General features: G+C 42.4%; 1 protein-coding gene across 21 annotated transcripts in view; it reads right to left on the minus strand.

Annotated features, from left to right (window-relative positions):
• The window catches only part of MYBPC1 (myosin binding protein C1), a 169,304-nt gene that overhangs the window by 85,787 nt on the left and 62,042 nt on the right, over positions 1-21,475 (minus strand). For 15 of the 21 annotated variants that reach the window (XM_068276948.1, XM_068276949.1, XM_068276945.1 and 12 more), the window contains 4 exons: positions 7,110-7,142; positions 6,708-6,743; positions 3,045-3,077; positions 1,493-1,582 (listed from right to left, as the gene is read on the minus strand). In XM_068276948.1, the coding sequence (XP_068133049.1) occupies positions 1,493-1,582; positions 3,045-3,077; positions 6,708-6,743; positions 7,110-7,142 (192 nt within the window). The remainder of the gene's footprint in view (positions 1-1,492; positions 1,583-3,044; positions 3,078-6,707; positions 6,744-7,109; positions 7,143-21,475) is intronic. The other 6 variants (XM_068276954.1, XM_068276959.1, XM_068276964.1 and 3 more) reach the window with 3 other exon arrangements.

A 21,475-nucleotide genomic window follows, 5' to 3' on the forward strand; every position in this document is an offset into this window, starting at 1 on the left:
CAATTGCCTAGATCAGTGGCGAGCAGTGCCACAAACCTGCAATCCTAGGAAATGCTAGGATAGGCTAGGGAGGATCATCCGATCCTCTCAGTGTGCCCACCCCTGGTCTGGGAGTGGGTAAGAGCAAAGTGGGGGATACGGGGGAGGAAGAGAAAGAGGAAGATGTTCCACTGGTTTACATAGATGCAAACGTATAGATATTTACTCTCACAATTTCAGTTATTCTTAGCTGAAAAAACGTTAAATTCACATGCCAGTTTTGTGTACTCTTTTGCAAGATGAATCATATACAGCCCTTATATCACTATTGGGGCCTCAGTTGATGGGAAATCTCAAACAGAATTCTAAATGTTGCCCCCCCCCCCCCCCAAAAAAAAAGGTTTGAATGACAATACATATATGTAGTCTATGCACTGTGTACAGTTAGATGAACATATGAAGTTTACATATGGTACATTGTAGTAGATAGAACCGACTCACATCTATATCAGTAGTAGCACTTCCTTATTTCTAAAGTACACTCTCAGCATGGTGTCCTCCCTTCTAGCCAGGTTCCCTCCTCTGTCCCTCCCTGCCCTGCTTTCTGCCTGTCTGGATCAAATTACTTCTCTTTTCACATTGTGTAGGAGAGAGTAGAGACAGCAGAACATCTGCAGCCTGTCTTATCCTGTCTGTTAAAGTGGACCCAAATAAAAAATACAAGATTTCAGAAATAAAATCTATTTTCTAAATTATAATAATAAATAGCAACCTTTTTTCAGCTGCATGATGACAAATATAAAATATTTTACATTTATTGGAGAAGCCCCTCCCTTCCTTTCATATTGCCGGGACAGAAACCGGCACACTGGTGGAGTAGCAGGTGTCTGGCAAAGGAGGAATTGCTAATGACTGCCACCTGTATAACCTTAGTTATGAAAAGAGAAGTGTGAAAATCTTGCACTGAAATGCTCAAAGGCTTGAATGAGTGTTTATTTATCTTTGTATGTGTCAGAGTGGTGCAACTAAATATTTTGAATTAAAAAAAATATTTGGTTTGGGTCCGCTTTAACTATAATTCTTATTTCAGATGTCTGTCTGCCTGGATTAGATCATATGGACTTGGGGAGTGGAGTTATGACATCAATCCCCCAACATCCTTTGCATCTATGGTTTACAAAGAAAAAAAAATCCCCCGGGCTCAATTTCACACTGGGGGCAGGGATTTCAAGGCTATATGTGGAATACAGACACTAGGGGTGAGATAATAACACTTTATTATGTATGACTTTATATATCTTAGCAACTTATTCGGTTTAAACCAAACTGTAATTAAGCTATAAAATCAGAGCACGATTCAACCAGTTGATGTCCACCCCTATCGATATTTTGATATTTTGGCCTGTTCATATTAATGCCTTGTACATTAAATAAACTTGAAAGCATACTGCATTGTTTTTTTACCAAGGCACAAATATATTTGTCAGTTTCCATGAGCTATTTTATTACTCACCCACACTTACTGTTCCACTAGAGGGTTTCTCAATGAATAAAGTTGATCGCTGGGAATTATCCCTCTTGTCTGCATCATCTGGCTGTCCATCTCCAAGAGACCAAGTTTTGCAAAGTTAATACCGTTGTCATGTCATATTAATTTATCTACACACATTGAATTTCCCATGCCAGCTGCTTTAGCAAGATTAAAATGTTCCCGTATTGCTTAAATGTATAGATGATTAGTAGGTTTTTTTCTGTTTGATGAAAAAAAAAGAAAATAAATAGTAAGTAGTTGTCAAACAATAGTTAGTTCCTGCTCAGCTTCAGGGGCTTGTCTGTGTTTAAACCTACAAAGAAATATTTGGAAAAAAAAAGTTATATACCACTTTAAAACCAACTTCACATGATCACAATCAGGGATGTACAATTTAGAAGAGGCTGTAAGAAATCATCTAAAAGTGCATGACTACTGAAAATATACACAATTCCTTACGTCTGTGAATGTACTTATTTATAGAGGACCAAACAAAAGTAAGGGCATGGCCCCCCAGTCACATTGTTCTGCAGCATAGGTAGATGTGCATTTTAAATGAATGTATGGCACCTGTACTGCTCTGTGTTGAAGCGCTGATCCCATTCAACTCATCAACTGAATAAGTCAGCTCTGTGTTGTGCAAAAAAATAAGTGCCCACAGAAAACAGGAATGCTGCAATGATGTAGAGAAACCCACCTGCAGTAGATGATGGAGACCTAGCTGGAAGCCCTAGAGTGATGTGATTGTTGGACTTTGATCCTGTGACTACCTCGGAAGATTGAATTTTTGGGGATTTTTTTTTGGGGGGGGGGGGGGGGCTTTCCCTGCTTAGTAGGTATTACTGGGTTTACTGGGGAGGCAAGAGGAGTAGATGATCACTAGTACTATTTGATATGTTCATGGCCTAAACTATACTACCCAGATTAATAAGTAAAAAATAGGCAAGAAAATCGCTTTATATTCCTTACGCTTTGAATATGTAAAAACCTATTTTTAGTACTAACCAGATTAATAAGTAAAAAAAAAAGAAAGAAAATCACTTTATATTCCTTTTAAGTTATAAATATGTGATCAGGGGCATAGCAATAGCCATAGCTGCCATAGCAGCTGCTATGGGACCCGGGAGCATAGGGGGCCCAGGTGGTACTTAATGTACTCACCATTACCCTTCTTGTGTTTCTCCACCCTCTGACTTTGTCTTAGTGCCCATGAACTATGTGTAGTGTACATAGCACGAGAATGGAAATTGCATAGCTAACTCGTGTGCATAGGGTAGGGGCAGGTCGCATTGCCTACATCTGAGGGCCCCATGAAAGTTTTGCTATGGGGCCCCGTGATCTCTAGCTATGCCACTGTATGTGATACATTTAACTTGAAATTATTTTAAAATCTATTTGAGGAGGGGGGGACCTAGAAACTTGACTCCGCCTGAGTCAGGTTTCTAGACAGAAGATTCCAAAGCTAACTTGAATGATTGTGTTGAATTAATGGATTGAAAATGCCACATGGTTTGTTAGCAGGAAGATTACTTACCAGAGTCCTTCCTTTGTGTAGAACGACTATCATCTGAAAGAGAACATGGAGGTTGCAATGACAAATGGAAAAATGCTGAGATGTAATAAAAAACAGTGTGTTCTACCTGTGGGAGTAATAAATTAAATGTCATTTAAAAAAAAAGATTTTCAGTTAAAATTTACAGAGTTCTGTAACATTGGTGAATTCGAGGTTTGACTTCCAATATACTGTCTGTTCCTGTTTTAGATAGCTGGACATTAATAAATTGATTATGCAGGAAGTTCTTATTTTACATGTGTTTGATTTAGAGAAATATACCATTTTATGATCTACATGAGAAATTTTGTTTGAAATACAGACGTCATTTACAGTAATGTAAATCAAACCCATATATAATGCTGGAATGGGAGATGAGTTTATAAAATAATAATAAGGCATAAAGCCCTCATCTTTCATAAAACTAGAGATTTATATTATTAGATAGAAGAAAAGCGCTTTGCACCAAAGCAGTATGCTTGCAAATTTATTCCAAAGAGGTCACATACAAATAGCAAAAACAACAGTGGGTAGCAGATGGCTTAACAGCCGTTTCGTGGGATAAGCAGCCTGTTTCGTTAGGTCTCTGAGGAAGCGGGATGCTTATCCCACGAAATGGCTGTTAGGCCATCTGCTAACCCCTGTTGTTTTTAGTGTCTGTATGTGACTTCTTTGGAATAAATTTGCAAGCATACTGCTTTGGTGCAAATTGCTTTTCTTCTATGTAATTTTTGCAACTCTGTTAGCTGTCTGCACACTGCGGCTGAGGCAACCAAAGTCACTCCTTCACAGCCAGTTTTGAGTTGAAGGTAATAGAATCATATATAAATCACATATAGTCATGGTAATAAGAGAGTAGCAAAAAGTAGTAAAATCAAAAAAATTGCAGTAGTTTATAGTGTAGTAAGGGAATGCAGGGACTTACCAAATGCAGGTCTTAGTCTGGGCCAAGCGCCTCTGTAACCATGTGTGTATGTAAGAGTGAACAGAGGCGCCAGCAGGATAAAAGGTTCTAAAAGGCTTAAAATCCCTCAGGAGGTGGTGGTGGACTCGCCTCCCCGAAGCAGACAAGATACCGTCAGTTTTATGATTATGTCATAAAACTGACGGTTTCTTGTCTGCTTCGGGAAGGCGAGTCCACCACCACCTCCTGAGGGATTTTAAGCCTTTTAGAACCTTTTATCCTGCTGGCGCCTCTGTTCACTCTTACATTATCAATATCCACCTCTGGTGGAGGGGTGTTGCCCCTTATTTCCTTATCTACAGAGAGCGACTTTTAATCCTGAGTGAGGACAGGTCTAATCTCCTCACCTGCCTATACAGTGGTTACCTAGGAGGTAACCCACGTTTGTGAGTATATACATTATATACTTTTCATTTCCAACCCTTTGTTTTGCATACTACACTATATTGGGCTCTCGGTATTTCTTTTGTCTTTATCATGTGTGTATGTGCTTGTTCTAAGTCTATTGGCTCTGACCCACAGTCATATACTCCTACCCCATTGCCCGATGAAGCAGGTTCATACCTGCGAAACGCATTGCAAAGAACCTTGGAGTGTATCAATACATTTTCTGTGTTTTAAACGTTAATACGTTTTTGTTTCTACATGGAGGAGGTAAGTCCATCACTGCCTCCCCATGTTTTAAAAGTTTTATCTTTTTATACTCTTTTGGCGCCTCTGTTCACCTTGTACTACTTTTCCTGAATCAGGTTCTCCATAATCATTTAAAATCCTTCTAAGTCAAACACAAAAAAAAGCACTGGGCTAGTGCTGACTGGTTCACTGGCCCATAATTCTGAGCCATATACCAGGAACAAACATGCAGAAATCAAATCAGAAGATATAATATGCATACTTGCTCCAGGCCAGTGGATCACCTGCCATGAAAGTAGCAATATTTAAGATGATATGTTAAGGTTTGCACACCCTAGATGATATTTTTTTTTCAGTAGATTCAACGCTACATTCAATATTATCAGCTAAAGAAAATCTTTGAAAAGAGTGACATTTTTTACCTATATTTCTATCAATATACTGATAGAGTATAGATCCAACTTGTCTGATCTTTGTTGCCATCAATCCAGTGGTCCCAACAAGTGTGCAGGGGGGCACAGTTAGAGCATTACACAACTGATATTTACCATAGTCTTGTACTGCATCAGGCAGTACAAAGCTAGTCGTTGCTTTGGTCAGATCATATTTGACAGGATTTCATAAAAAATCTTGTCAAACATCGAAAGTGTAATGCGGTACAAAGTGGTAGCCCAGGTAAACTATTGATATCTGGAGATATCAATCGTATACCTGATCCATTGCAAGTCAACTAGTGTATAGGCACCTTTAAGCTTTTTAGTTTAACATTATTGCGTCTGATCATCTTGCAAGGTAAAATTTGATAATTGTGAAGACCAGAAGCTCTGCAATGACAGGCAATGACAATAATAGTATAGTTGGTTTCTTTTTTTTCTTAATTGTACATGTGCCCCTGGTAATTTGTGGATTTAAGAAACACCTCACTTAAACAGAAGACATGGCTTTGAGCTTTTAATCCCTGTAGGTAAAGGTTCATCAAGTAACCAGTATGGAAGTATTTCTGTGAGCTTTCCTGCATTTTCAATTCTTAAGGTCCTTACACTTAAGAAGACGGGATGTGCTGTAACAGAGTCCTACTATTCTAATGTGAGGTTTACGTAGTTCTATAACTATGGCATCTCCGGTGTCTCTAGGCGTTAATCCTTAGTATCTAAACCTCCTTATGCATGTGTCTTTCCATCTACAGAAGCATGTCAGGTTACAAGGTCCAGTAAAGTTTTACAAGCTTGTCCTCAAGGAGCACTCAGCAAGTAATAAAGAACAATGATAAAATAATCGGGACCTCTGAAGTATTATTATTATTATTATTCTTTGTCTTGAGCAATTAAACATAATACCAAAGCAACTCATGCTGATATGATGCCCAGCATACATTTGTTTTGACTATTTTAAATGATTTTTTTTGTGACTGAGTAAGAATACACTACACCTTTATTTTTATATATTTCTAGAGCTATAATCTTTCATCTTTTTCATACTCAGTTGATCTCTAATCTTAAATCAGCCATGTTTCATTTTACAGAGAAGTCATAGTTTAAAAAGATGAGAAAGTAGACTATAAACCATGTTCTTCATCATTTAGTTTGCCTTCCAATCATTCAGGTAAAAGTTTACTTGATAACTGATTAGTTTACCTTATATTCCCATTATGTAGGCAGAGAGCTGTCTCTGATTTAGGTTGGGTTTACACTGAATCAGTTGCTGTTAGCTGTAACGCAACAGCTGTAACGTGACAATTGATGAGAAAGAATTTTCCATGTTTCCCTATGGGTCAGTTTACATCTATGTCATAAAGATGTAAACTGACCCATAGAGAAATATGGACAATGTATTCTTATCGTAGTAAACCCAGCCTTAGGCGGCGTTCTATGTGTAGAAGGACCCCAATTATGCATCTGGGTCCCAAAGAAATCACATTAAATGTTGTTGACAATGCTATTCAAGTCTAGGTTGGAATGATTCTTATCTCTAATTGCAGGATGGATATCTAACAAATATAAAGAAGAGATTAGGGAAATCAAATAATATTGCAATGAAAAAAATTCTACCTTGAGGAGAGGTACTAGAGGAAGAGTCATCTTCATCTATAAACATAAAATAGAGTTAATAACTTTTGCACACTTTTTACAGTTAAAGTGATGTATTTCCATGGCAGTTGTATGCCAGGTGTAAATCCTAAAGAAGAAAAAAAATATTTGTTAATGCAGAAACCTCAAACACTCCAAGTCAGCTTATTGAGGGAAAAAAAGCTTTGACGTATCAGAAGCTGAAATGAGAAACCAGCGATCGGAGAGAAGAGTGGATGACATCACACATATGAAATGTGGACCCCCATGACCCAGTATTAAATGAACATATGGGGAGCTTTCAAAGCCTAGGAAATGTTAAGAATGTACACAACAGCGAGGGAAAGAAAACACATTGATATTAAGTTCAACCACACATCTGACCTGAAGATGATGTCACATCACTGTCTTCCATGTCTGCAATTAAAATGTGTACCACATTCACAATGAATGATTCTGCTGTATATACCACATGGACATTATACAAATACACGGATATCTGCATTCAAATAATACATATTGATAGCACACAACGACCAAGTGCTTGGAATGAACCCATCAGCAGCATCTGAATTGGGATAAAAAGGTTAAATCAAAAGATTACAGTATGTTGTATTAAACATTAAGAGCGAGCAGATTCTGGCTGCCAGGGAATGTATTTACAGCTAGATCTTTGCATTCCTTGAATGACACTGAACAGGCATTGCACACAAAGGATAGCAGCAATGGGAATGGGGTAGTGGAGGGGATAAGATGCATATGGACCTGATGTGATATTACTTTTCCTCTAGGCTCTACTACTTTGTCTTCATACTGCTTATTATCAGCCAATATTCTGTATTTTTGCTTCCTATCTGCACCATTAGTTTAAATGGTGCTTTGCCATTGGCGCAATGTTTAAACAACCCAATTTAAATTTGCTGGAAACCTTATTGTAACTCCACTGGAGATGCTTGGAGAGTTCAGGCGTTCCTTTTGCAATTTAGGTATATTCCGTGTGTTAAGTTTTGATTATATTTGACCAGATCATAGTGTCAGGTTATGGATTACTGCAGTTCTTTGGTTTCTGGATCTTTATGGTATACAGTATATAATCACTTGGAGACTTATGGGTTTCACCTGCTGATATGATCATATGTGATTTTTTTGGAAGACACTCTGCTAGTGCCCAGTGACAATTCATGTATGTTTGACTATGCAAAAGCAAAGGAGGAGGTAAACCAAGTGGCTCCCTAAAGTACACTGGGAGCTAAGACTAACAGAAATATCTGGTCCAGCATTAAACATGACCTGGGCAAGGCTACCTAAAGTAATCACAGAAGTTAGTTCAAGCTGCTTCCATTGCACCCCACGGTCCCTGTAATCACTACTTGAAAAATGACACAGGAAGAGACAGGCTTGCAGCAAGGTTTCCTCTAATCACCTTAGCAGTTCCTCCTCTAAAGAGGAGTACATGGGGCATGATAGACGAGGGAATGAGAGGGTAATAAGTGGGAAGTCTGCCTCTTCCTGTCTAAAAATTCGACTTTAGCCAAAAGTCAGATTTTTTCAAGGAGTGACTATGGGGAACAAGGAGAGGAACGAACAATACACAGAGGTATGTGGATCCAGCATAAGCATACCTCTGTTCTTACCTTACGTAGCTTTGCCTCGAGTCAGGTGTCCTTTAAGTCAGACACAGAATACAGATGTGTCTATACAGGCATCATACTAATGCCCACCATGATCTCAGACAACTGTGTCAGCCATCAAAAGTTTCATTTCTGTATGTACATGTATCCTCTGAAGCAACTTACAGCTATCGTTTATTAAATCACCAGTGTAGCTGCCCTTTTGTACAGGGGGTGGTGAAGTATTTATTTTTATTGGGAAAGAGACCTGAATCAAATGCTTTCCCTTGCTAACAGCAGTCAGTCAAAGAAGAAATCCTTCAAATGTTAGAACCAATAACAGCATCTATCCATGCAATGTCAGTAGTCACCATGTCATGTGAGACATTGCATGGAGATTTCCTTGATTAAATGCTAGCCTTACTATGGCACACTTCTCAGTGTGTTTTTCCTAGAGTGATCGTGGTTGCTTTACAGTTTGCACCTTAAACCATCTACCAGCAGTAATACATATTTTACAAGTCTCTGTGATAATCTGTATCTAACCCTTTCTAATCTTCAGTGAAAGGCCTCTTGCAGCGCAACAGAAAGTCTCAAGATGTCTCTCACAGCTAGGAGTCCACACGCCTGACATTCTCTATACTTGCCTCCCACTTCATTTGCATGTGTGGTAATCACAGAGACAGAAAAATGTTTTGGGAATGCTGAGTATACATAGTCAACCTACCTATATTTATATTTTAAATGCTTTCAGAGCTAGTTCAGTATACAGTACTTCTGTGCCAACTGGGAGGTGTCTGGGAGGAGCTCTTTCGTGCAATTGTTGTTGTTTTACCTTCTCCACTTCTGTATTATTGTGGTACATGCTTTTATTCTATCCCACTCCTTTTCTCACTGGCTTTAGACGGTAAGTGGATCTGTACAAGAGAGGAACAGGAAGGGCACCAGTCCACAATTTAGGCGATTTTTCTCACAACACATACAGACAATAGTAGTGAAATAGGTTTCATGGCTGTTGTCTGTATGCGCAGTCACTGGTAAGAATAAATTACCTAAATTATGGACTGGTGCCCTTCCTGTGCCTCTCTTGGATATTTTGTAAGCTTTACGTAGTGAGCACACCAATTCAGGGGTCACCAGCATTCCCCACCATGGCATTTTGTGATTACCTCAGAACTCTATCTACATTGGACCATAAGTGGATCTGTGTCTCGCACAGCTAGAGACTAAATGCCTGCTGTTCCCTGTGTCTGCCCTATCTCCCAGCAGCTCCTTCTGCTAGTTTATACAGCTTCCACCATACAAAAAAAAAAGCAGTGGTGTAGTGGATAGTGCTCTTCTTTTGCAGCGTTAGGGTCCAGGTTTTGAATCTTGACAATGGATACAATCTACACAGAGATTGTCTATGTGAGTTTCCTCTGAGCATTCCAGCTTCCTTCTATATCCCAAAACATACTGGTAAGTTTGCTTTCATGAAAAGGAAAAATATGGCTTGGGGTAGCTAAGCTGGTTTTCCCCAGTGGCGTATCTATAGGGGTGCAGGTATGGCTAGTGCCATGGGCGCCAGTACACCATGGGCGCCATGCCTGCCCTCATGCTGCCCACCACCTTGTCGGCATTGTACCTCCCGGTCCGCTATGCCTCCGGTCTTCCTCCCTGTGTGCAATGCCTCTGGTCCCCCGCTTGCTCACTTGCTCTCTCTGTCCCTGGCTGACTGTCAGAACTCAGAGCAGAGTAACGGCAAGAAGAGAGACCTGGAACACACACATCAACCGCTCGGTAGTCGGTACGTCAAATACGGAAGTGACGTCATTGGTCACTTCCTGCATTTGAAGCGCACCAGGCGGGAAGTGTGCGCTCTGTGTGTCTCTCCTCTTGCCGCTGATCTAAGTTCTGACAACCAGGAACAGTGAGGGAGCGGTATAGGTGAGGACCACACAATCTGTTGAAGTGGAAGAGCTGCATTAAGGTAGAAAACATTATGCAGACAGTACATGAAATGTCACACCTTTCTTCTATGCCTGCCCTGTGCGTAGCGTGAGCTGGCCTGAATGCCTGCATGAGAATCACTGCAAGCATGTCGCTGCTTTTCCAAATGGATGGGCTGGAAGTCACATCTAACCTGTTTCAGTAAGCCTTGGCTTCATCCTCCTACATCTTAAGCAGCCACAGCAGGAACTCAGTAGTGAGAGGGACTGTCGGCATTATCCCCCTTCCTTTTACATGACTGTCATGCCAAGTCACTTAAAGTTCTAACCTGTTTATTCAGAGCATGTGCTGGCGATTCCCAAGTGCACTGTTTTCCTCACACTGCCTGTGTAAGCCACCAGTTGTGAATCTAGAGGGGGGATGTACTGGGGGGTGGGGGGAGCTTCGTCTGTCACTGTGCAAGAGGAGTTTTTAATCAAACCCCTGCCACACTTTGCTACTTAATTATTTTATCGTGAGGCACCTGGCTATATAATGTTTATCGTGAGGCTCCTGGCTATATAATGTTTATCGTGAGGCACCTGGCTATATAATGTTTATCGTGAGGCACCTGGCTATATAATGTTTATAACTATAACTAGAGGCGATGTGCCTGGATATATGTATGTTTATTCTTATCATTGACCCCTGTGGCTAGGGTCCAATTCGGTGCACTCCCCCCTTCCCCTGTATGTTTGTCAGCATGCAGACAGCTTATGCTGGTGTATGCGCATGGTGCACATGGACACATAACATTAGCTCCCTTGTGCGATTGGTAAGATGCACTGTCTTTCCCAGGAGAGGAAGTTAGGATGTGTGCTCCTAATCCATTGATAGGTTTGATGCAATGAATGTGTTTGCATGTCTGCACTATGCATGTTACAGGGCCTGAGTTAGGACACCTATGTTTACCTGGGTACTTCTGCGCAGTATAGGTGATTAAGCATAAGAATGCATTCTTCAGTGAACTAAAACCCTGGCTTTTCATTTAACTGTAGGGATAACAGTTGTGCCTGGATGAGTGAATCTGTGAATGCAATTGTTTGAACATTTGCATGTGAGTGTGCGAAGGGTTAATAGACTTTTGCTATATAATGTTTATCGTGAGGCACCTGGCTATATAATGTTTATCGTGAGGCACCTGGCTATATAATGTTTATCTTGATGCACCTGGCTATATAATGTTTATCGTGAGGCACCTGGCTATATAATGTTTATCGTGAGGCACCTCGCTATATAATGTTTATCGTGAGGCTCCTGGCTATATAATGTTTATCGTGAGGCACCTGGCTATATAATGTTTATCGTGAGGCACCTGGCTATATAATGTTTATCGTGAGGCACCTGGCTATATAATGTTTATCGTGAGGCACCTCGCTATATAATGTTTATCGTGAGGCTCCTGGCTATATAATGTTTATCGTGAGGCACCTGGCTATATAATGTTTATCGTGAGGCACCTGGCTATATAATGTTTATCGTGAGGCACCTGGCTACTTAATTATTTTATCTTGATGCACCTGGCTATATAATGTTTATCGTGAGGCACCTGGCTATATAATATTTATCGTGAGGCACCTGGCTATATAATGTTTATCGTGAGGCACCTGGCTATATAATGTTTATCGTGAGGCACCTGGCTTCTTTATTATTTTATCTGAATATTTAAAGGGACCCTGAAGACAACTTAAAATGGAATATGAACTAATCTGAGATCCCTCTGTTCTTCTGCTGGTTGCTCCATTAACTGCGCAACTTCGGCAGGAGTCGTGCGCAACTCCACATGTGCAGCCTCATCCTGAACCTGTCTCGGTCATGTGCCCATTGTCGTGATCTTTCTGCGCACGCATAGTTCTTTCTTTCGAGAACTAGTTGTGCACAACTCCTGGTGAAGTCGCACAGCTAACAGAGCCGCCAGCAGAAGAACGAAGGGAGCCCAGGGGGCGCTGAGGGACCTCATGGACTTCGGGGGGCTTTCTCCATCCCCAGGTAAGTTCATATTCCATTTAGAAGTTGTGTACAGGGTCCCTTTAATAATCTATTGGGGGGCCAGTGACTATTTGAGTGATTATCTGAAGGCATGTGTCTACTTGGTGGTGATGGGGTGGGCGCAATCTAAGTGTTTGCCAAGGGCGCCATATTGCCTAGATACGCCTCTGGTTTTCCCACAATAACTGGCCTTAAACTATAATATACCAGACTTTGACTTCAGCAAATGGATGTGCATGCCCCAGTTTGGCTGCTGGTTGCTTCATCTATTTCTATGGGAAAAAAAGTATTATACAGTATAAATGTTAGCTTATGTCATGGTTACTATAAGGCCCACTGCAGGTTTCTAATCGCTATTACAGTCACTCACTGTTTTTGGTAGCATTTTTTCACAGTGATTTCCGGCACTTTCAGAATTTTATTTTAGTGCCAGCGATCTGTAAAGCAATTGCTATTAGCGATTTATAATCTGATTGGTGCTTCAAAATGCCCTTTGGTTGCTATTTATTCTGGGTAGTAAAAGTGCTGAACATTTTTTTGTACGTCGATTTAAAAGCAATTTTGCAGCATTGCCTTACTTAACATTGAATCATAAATGCTCCAAAATGCTACAGGACCCGCAGTTGCAATTAAGCATAATTGCAATTGTTCCAGTGGGTTCACTTCCATACACTTTTATCGGCATAGATCTTTTTGGAATCACGGTCAATCCCAAAATGCAGCTGGAATCACTCTAGTGGGCCCCTAGCTGACAAGCCATTCTCATGTTAGATGAGGATCTCAGATGCAGGGTGGCACTTCAACTTACGGTGCACTCCCCAAAACAGAAACTAAATGGTGGGCAGGTACTAATCCTCATTAAACCTGCTCATTGCATTTCACTTACTAAGTATATTTTATACAGACATGCCTATATCACATAGACAGATTATCATGCTTTGGTGCCTAGACTGAAAAAGAAGCAGGTACTTGGCACCATATGGTAGGCATTTTTTTCACATTTATTTCAATGTCACACTTGCATAGAAACTGATATCTTAATGTAGCTCTGCCACTGGTTGTGTTGTTGTTCAAATCCGCGTTTCCTTATTCAGAAACCCAGATAATTCTGTGCACAACAGTTCAGCACCATTACGATTGGGAAAAGTCATGGAGTTGCATTGCACGTCGCAACTCCGATACTCCCTCCTTCAAATCCAGAAGCGAGAGCCACAAGAAGCGTGAAATGGAACAAAACCCTGTGACTCTGTCTGCAAGTAATGGTGCTGATCTACTGTGTATGGCATTATCCGATTCAAACAACAACACTAGCCTCTGGACACATCCAGCCATAAAACGAAAATTTGCATATTCAGGAGTGATGCATCGTGGGAAACCACAGTTGCTCACTTAAAGTGTACCTGAGGTTTTATGCTTACCTGGGGCTTCCTCCAGCCTCCTTGAGGCCACACGGTTCCTCGCCATCTCCCCGGGCCTCTCCTGTAACTACTGCACAGGCGCAGAATGCTCCCGGCCAGGAGCACAACAGGGGTTATGTGCAGCCGGGCCATGCATGCGCAACAAAGCACAACTCAACCAGAGTGCCGGGCCATCCAGCAGGGGACAGTAGCTGCCCAGCGAGACGGCGAGGGACCAAGTGGCTTCAAGGGGGCTGGAGGTTTCCTTTAAAGCTGAATTATCACAAATACTTTCTGTTTTAAGACAGCAAAATTATATTCTGGACATGGCAAATTCTAATAACCAGTAACTAGCTGTGTGTCCAAACTGTACTTTCCTTATGACAGATTCCTTATAAAGGATATTTGTATTTGCAGTTGTAGAGCATCATTTACATGGATTAAGTCAGTTCTTTTACGCCAGTCGGTTGTGAGCCAGAAGCTCATTAAAATGAGCGCAATTTCTAAAATTAGGATCATCCTAAATATTATGTTCAAAGGACTTAACCAGGACACCTGATGAGTGCTAGAATGTGTATCACATAGCCATCATAAGATCATATAGATTGGCAATCAAGCACAGTCTATCCAAGAGGAAACTGAATGACAAGATGATGAACTCATTCTTCCAGGCATTTTCACATGTTGTTTTCCTTCCATTGTCTGGAATGAATCCAGTATCATCATGAGTACAAAAAAGCCAGCCAAGTCTACTAGGGTGTCTATAAACGTTACCAGTGTTTTACTTTCATACCGTCAGTACACAAGATTTTGATGAGACTATTAATGGTACATTGCCATACAGATTAACCTTGAACTAAGAGGCTGATCTGCGGGACACATTTTCTGACAAGTGTGTCACCAAGATACTAGTCCAAAGCAGCCACTGTAAGTGATATTGTGGAATGTTTGCGAAATACTGAACCAAAGGTCACAGATTTTTGCCCTGTAAGAAGCTGCCAACAGAACAAATCTATCAAGTTACACACCCACTATGACATTTCACTGCAAACCAGATAAATTTTGAGAAGTTTCTGCAATGGCACTAAAGTAAAGTAGGATGTAGAAATAAAATAAACTGTACACAAAAGTAAAGAAGATAAGGGCATACAATAATACATACTGTAATTATTTGTATGATGCAAAATTAATATTCTATGCTTTGGTCTGATTAGTAGAGATGGCCTGAACAGTTCGCCAGCGAATGGTTCCTGGCGAACTTCCATGGTTCGCGATTGCGGAGGACTGCAAACTTTTCCGGAAGTTCGGTTCGCCCCCATAATGCACCATTAGGGTCAACTTTGACCCTCTACATCACAGTCAGCAGGCACATTGTAGCCAATTAGGCTACACTCCCTCCTGGAGCCACTTCCCCCCTTATAAAAGGCAGGCACCACCGGCCATTACACTCACTCGTGTGCCTGCAGTAAATAGAGAAGGGACAGCTGCTGTAGACTCTCTCATAGGGAAAGATTAGTTAGGCTCTTGTAGGCTTGTTAGCTTGCTCCTTGCTGATTCTTATTGCTAAAATAGCACCCCACAACAGCTCTTTTGAGAGCTAATCTTGTTCTTGTGATCTATTTTTTTTCTGTGTGTGTCCCATTGACACTTGTGTTGCATAGACACCCTTGATAATTCATACTGTGTGTGTGCCACTGCCAGGCCCAGCACATTCAGTGACTACCTGTGTGTGTGACAGGTGCACATTGTAATACCCATTACTGCATATACCTACTTACCTGTTCACAGTGCACCCACCTACCTATGTGAGCTGAGCGCACGCAGTGTCACTGTGCCTGTCCGCTACCTGTCTGTGTGTGACAGGTGCACATTGTAATACCCAGTACTGCATATACCTACCTACCTACCTGTTGTTCACTGTGCACCCACCCACCTCCATGAGCGCACGCAGTGTCACTGTGCCTGTCCGCTACCTGTCTGTGTGTGACAGGTGCACATTCTAATACCCAGTACTGCATATACCTACCTACCTACCTGTTGTTCACAGTGCACCCACCTACCTACGTGAGTGCACGCAGTGTCATTGTGCCTGTCCGGTACCTGTCTGTGTTTGACAGGTGCACATTATAATACACATCACTACATATACCTACCTGTTGTGTTCAGTGCACCCACCTCATCACTGGATATACCTACCTGTTGTGTTCAGTGCACCCACCTGCCTATGTGAGCGCACGCAGTGTGATATACCACTCCGTGCATACCTGTTAACTGGACCTGTATGACTGCACATTGTATTAGTCAAGTCAGTGCATACCTTTCACTTCACTTCCCCCCCCCCCTGATATGGACACAACGGACAAAACAGGCAGAGGTAGAGGCAGACCCAGAGGAAGGCCACCCGGCAGGTCTGTGCGAGGTCGTGTTGATGTGATTTCGTGTGGCCCTCGACCAAAGTACAGTGCTAAGAAGAAAGCACGTCCCATCAACTCCAAAGATGGACGTGGTTGACTATTTACCACAGAACACCTCATCTTCCACAGCCACCAGCGCTACTACAAGAACCACATCCGTTGCATTTGACACTTCGCAGGAGTTAATTGGTGGGGAATTAACTGATTCACAGCCATTATTGTTACAACCAGATGAAGGCACTAAGCAAGTTACACCACCTTATATGTCTGAGTTAGGCGGCGACACTATGGACGTAACGTGTGAAGATGATGAAGTACCTGCTGTTGGTGCAGTTTTGGAGGTGTCTGAGGCAAGCGAAGCTGGGCAGGATGATTATGATGATGACGATGATACGGATCCCACGTATGTTCCCAATAGAGGTGATGAACAGGGGGACCGTTCAGAGCGGGAGTCAGAGAGGAGTAGGAGGAGACGAGTTGCTGAAAGAAGCAGGGGGAACTCGTCATCAGAAACAGCTGGTGGCAGTTTCCAGGGCCATGTATCGCTACCTATGTACAGCCAGCCAACATGCCCTTCAAAGTCAGCTGCTGATGCCACCATAGTGCCATCACCCCAGGGAAACTCAGCGGTTTGGACATTTTTTAATGTGTCTGCCTCAGATCGGAGCAATGCCATCTGTTGTCTCTGCCTCCAAAAATTGAGCCGTGGAAAGGCCAACACTCACGTAGGGACAAGTGCCTTGTGAAGGCACATGGAGAAAAGGCACAAACTGCAATGGGAAGAGCACCTGAGCAAAAGCAGCACCAAAAAGAAAAGCCATCCTCCTTCTCCTCTTCCTCCTTCAGGTGCAGCATCTTCAGCCGCTTTCTCCCTTGCACCTTCACAGCCACCCTCCTCCACTCCACCTCTGCCCTTGAGCGGTTCCTGCTCCTTTGCCCATAGCAGCCAGGTGTCCGTGAAGGAAATCTTTGAGCGGAAGAAGCAAATTTCTGCCAAAGTCACCTCTGACAGCTGGCGTGGCGGAACTGTTAGCTCACCAGCTTTTACCATACAAGCTGGTGGACTCTGAGGCCTTTCATAAATTTGTGGCCATTGGGACACCGCAGTGGAAGATACCAGGCCGCAATTATTTCTCTAAAAAGGTGATACCCAAACTGTATCATGAAGTTGAGAGGCAAGTGGTGTCATCTCTGGCACACATCGTTGGGTCAAGGTTCCACCTGACCACGGATGCCTGGTCTGCCAAGCACGGTCAGGGCAGGTACATAACTTACACAGCCCATCGGTCAACCTGGTGACCGATGGCAAGCAGGGAGTACGTGGCTGTGCAGCGGACCAACTTGTGACACCTCCACGGCTTGCAGGCAGGCCTCCTGCCACCTCCTCTCCTCCTGCTACATCCTCTTCACTGTCGTCCACCTCCTCCTCCTTGGCTGAGTGGCAGTTCAACTCTACTGGTGCTGCGATCTCCTCTCCAGCTACACAGCCCCATCTCCCCAGGGCCTATGCTGCATGCCAGGTACGTAGGTGTCACGCCATCTTAGACATGTCTTGCCTCAAAGCGGAGAGTCACACTGGAGCAGCTCTCCTGGCTGCTCTTAACAAACAGGTGGATCAGTGGCTGACCCCGCACCAGCTGGAGATTGGTAGCATGGTGTGTGACAACGGAAGCAATTTCCTTTCCGCTTTGAATTTGGGAAAGCTGACACATGTACCCTGCATGGCACATGTGCTGAATCTAGGCCAGGAAGTTGTGTGGGCATTTCAGGTGGTCTTACACGTCCATAGCACACTTTGCGGACATTCCGTGGAGAAACAACTTGCCGGTGAGACGCTTGATATGTGATATGTGGTCATGATCTCTCACCTGCTAGAAAAGGAGAAAGCCGTCACCCAGTACTGCTACAATTTTAGTAGAAGGACATAATTTGGGGAGATGGGGATGTTCTGGCCCAACAACTGGACACTAATGCGAAATGCATGCATACTCATGCGGCCGTTTGAGGAGGTGACCAACCTGGTGAGTAGCAGTGAAGGCACCATCAGCGACTTGAGTGGTGGATCAAGCTGTGGAGGAGCGTGAAGAGAAACAGTTACGGCAGGAACAGTTGTGGGAGCAATTTACATCAGAATCAGATGGTTCCTCAACACCTGTGGCAGCACAGAGGGGGGAGGAGGAAGAAGAGTCGTGTGGGGAACAGGAGTCAGACTCGGGTGATGAGGAAGGTGTTTCTTTGGAGGAGGAGGAGGCGGTGGCAGAAGAACAACAACCGCAGCAGGCGTCGCAGGGGGCTTGTGCTGCTCGACGTTCCCGTGGTATTGTTCGTGGCTGGGGGAGGAGGAGGACTTACCTGATATCACTGAGGAAGAGCAAGAGGAGATGGATAGTACATCTGCATCCAACTTTGTGCAGATGTCGTCTTTCATGCTGTCCAGCCTGTTGAGGGACCCCCGTATAAAAGAACTCAAGAGGAATGAGATGTACTGGGTGGCCACGCTACTAGACCCTCGGTATAGGCACAAAGTGGCGGACATGTTACCAACTCACCAGAAGGCAGAAAGGATGCAGCACATGCAGAACAAGCTGTCAACTATGCTTTATAATGCGTTGAAGGGTGATGTCACAGCACAACGCAATAAAGATACCACTGCCAGTAATCCTCCTCGCATGTCCACGCAGGCAAGGACAGGATGCTCCAGCGATCTCATGGTGATGTCGGACATGCGGACATTCTTTAGTCCAACGCCTCGACTTAGCGCTTCCAGATCCACCCTCCACCAACGCCTGGACCGGCAGGTAGCCGATTACCTGGCCTTAAGTGTGGATGTAGACACTGACACTGTGAGCAGGGATGAACCCTTGGACTACTGGATGCTCAGGCTTGACCTGTGGCCAGAGCTGTCCCAATTTGCCATCCAACTTCTGTCTTGCCCTGCCTCAAACGTCCTGTCAGAAAGGACGTTCAGCGCAGCTGGAGGCATTGTCACTGAGAAGAGAAGTCGCCTAAGTCACAAAAGTGTTCAGTACCTGACCTTTATCGGGTCAGTACCTGACCTTTATGGATACCGGAGGGCTACTGCCCTGATTGATGTATACACATGCAAGATGTTTTAAAGCACTTTAGGCCTGTAATTTAGCATTCAATGTGATTTCTGCCCTTAAAACGCTGCTTTGCGTCCAATCCGGATTATTCCCGGGGACTTTTGGCGTCCATCCCACTCATCCATGCCCCCCTCCAGGTGTTAGACCCCTTGAAACATCTTTTCCATCACTTTTGTGGCCAACATAAGTATTTCTAGTTTTCAAAGTTCGCCTCCCCATTGAAGTCTATTGCGGTTCGCGAACGGTCGCGCAAACCGAACTTTCACGGTAGGTTCGCGACCCGAAAATCGGAGGTTCGGGACATCTCTACTGATTAGTCAAACGTAACAATAAAACAAAAGAAGCCATAACTAGTATCTGTTATTTCATGTGCCAAGTCAGTGCCATAACAAGACCATAGATTTGCACATAATACTGGTCTCAGTATCAAAACCATTAAATTGCTGTTCAATGAATATCCTAGAGGACAGAATTTTTAAAAGAATGAGATTAGTGAGGACCACCTGGAAGCTTATGGCAGATGTTCAAAGTAAACCTACACATGATATCCGCACATGATATCCGCACATGATATCTGCACATGATTTTCGCACAAGTCTCCTATATCTGAAACCTAGTGATCTGGGATTTCCTGATTTTAGCCACACTGATGGCTCAGTGCAGCTTGCACATTCATCTTCAGTTTCTAATATCAAAAGGCCAATCCCCTGCCATTGTCACTTTATTATTACTTCTTAATAAAAGGACACTGCAGTCAAGGGTATTTTTTTTTTTACAAGACCAATAAATTGACCAGTCAGATAATCTGGAGGCAATGATTAGATTGCATTGGCAAGAATTATGGGTGACTGCTTCGTTTTGACAACCTCTGAAATAGTCAGGTGGTATTTTAGGTGTAAATTTACCTTTGGATTTTTAAAGGTAAGTAGACATATAAATCATAGTACCAGTACTTAAATTCACACTCAGCTTGTGTGCTCAGCCAAGCATTCCCAATTTTTATGATGAAGGGAGGGAGGAAAAAAAGCAAGCAATCCCTTCAGTGCTAGCTATACACTTATCAATCTATGTTCAATCAACTTGTAGATTCAATTCATAAAGGTGCCCATACACTGAGCCGATTATCGGCCGATCGATCGATCGAAATTGATCAATCAATCGATTTGCAGCCGATTTCGATCGATTTCAATCGATCTGACGTGCTGAAAAATCTAGGTCGATCTGTTGAGATTGCTTATCATTTTGCATTGGACCTAATGGAAATCTGATGGCAAAAAAATGCCATCAGATCGATTTTCAATAGATTTCATACTGAAATCTATTGGAAATCTGTTCCTAGTAAAAAATGTTCCTAAACACATCAGATAGATCAGAGATCTATCTGATGATCTATCTGCTGCTAATATAATCTAACGAGTGTATGGCCTGCTTAAGGCTGAAAATCAAAATGTTGTCCAAGCAGGATGGACATTTTAGTTGATTGCACAGGAATCTGCTGTCATTATGACTAATTTCCATTTTTCCATTAACTGCATATTGATTGACTGTTTCTGACCATGCTCTTTGACAAGGTTCTCATTGCAAATATGAGTGATCAAAACATGGTTGATAAGTTATTTGGATGAAATCTTCCCGATATAGCTAACAGTGTTCGGGGCTTTAATCAATTTCTTATTTATCAACATAATATGTTTTACTTGAATTAATCGATCAACACTCGAGTGAATGTATAGCTAGCTTAACCATGTTGACTAACTAGTCTTTACTTAGAACAAAGTCATTGAGACAGGCAGAGACAGATCTGACTTAAAAACAATATTTGGCAAACTTTGTATAACTTCTCTATTTCTATCTCTGTCACTGTCACGTATGTTCTTTATATGCACATGCACACATTGGGGGTTGTCTTAAAATGTAATTTTGTTGTTACACAATAACAATAAAGTACTTGAACTTAAACGATACTTGAACGCTAACTCTAGATCCAGTTGTAACCTGTGGAATCAGAAGATGACAATTTATTATCTGTAGTTAGTACTACAGTGAATACAAACTGGAAATGCCAATAAAGTTATCTGTGTGTGCTCGCCTTGGTCCGGTAGAGATACTAACATCTGTAGCTAGTAAGAATTCTTTATTATGGGGCTTTAAAAGAACCGTATTATTTATAGCATAGAAGATACAACATATTATAATGAAAATCTATCACCATTTGTGACACCGTTTTCATGTTACAGAATACAAAGTAAACTTTTTCAGACTGCTACA

Source organism: Hyperolius riggenbachi, chromosome 3 (assembly GCF_040937935.1).
Source record: "Hyperolius riggenbachi isolate aHypRig1 chromosome 3, aHypRig1.pri, whole genome shotgun sequence".
Lineage (NCBI taxonomy): Eukaryota > Metazoa > Chordata > Amphibia > Anura > Hyperoliidae > Hyperolius > Hyperolius riggenbachi.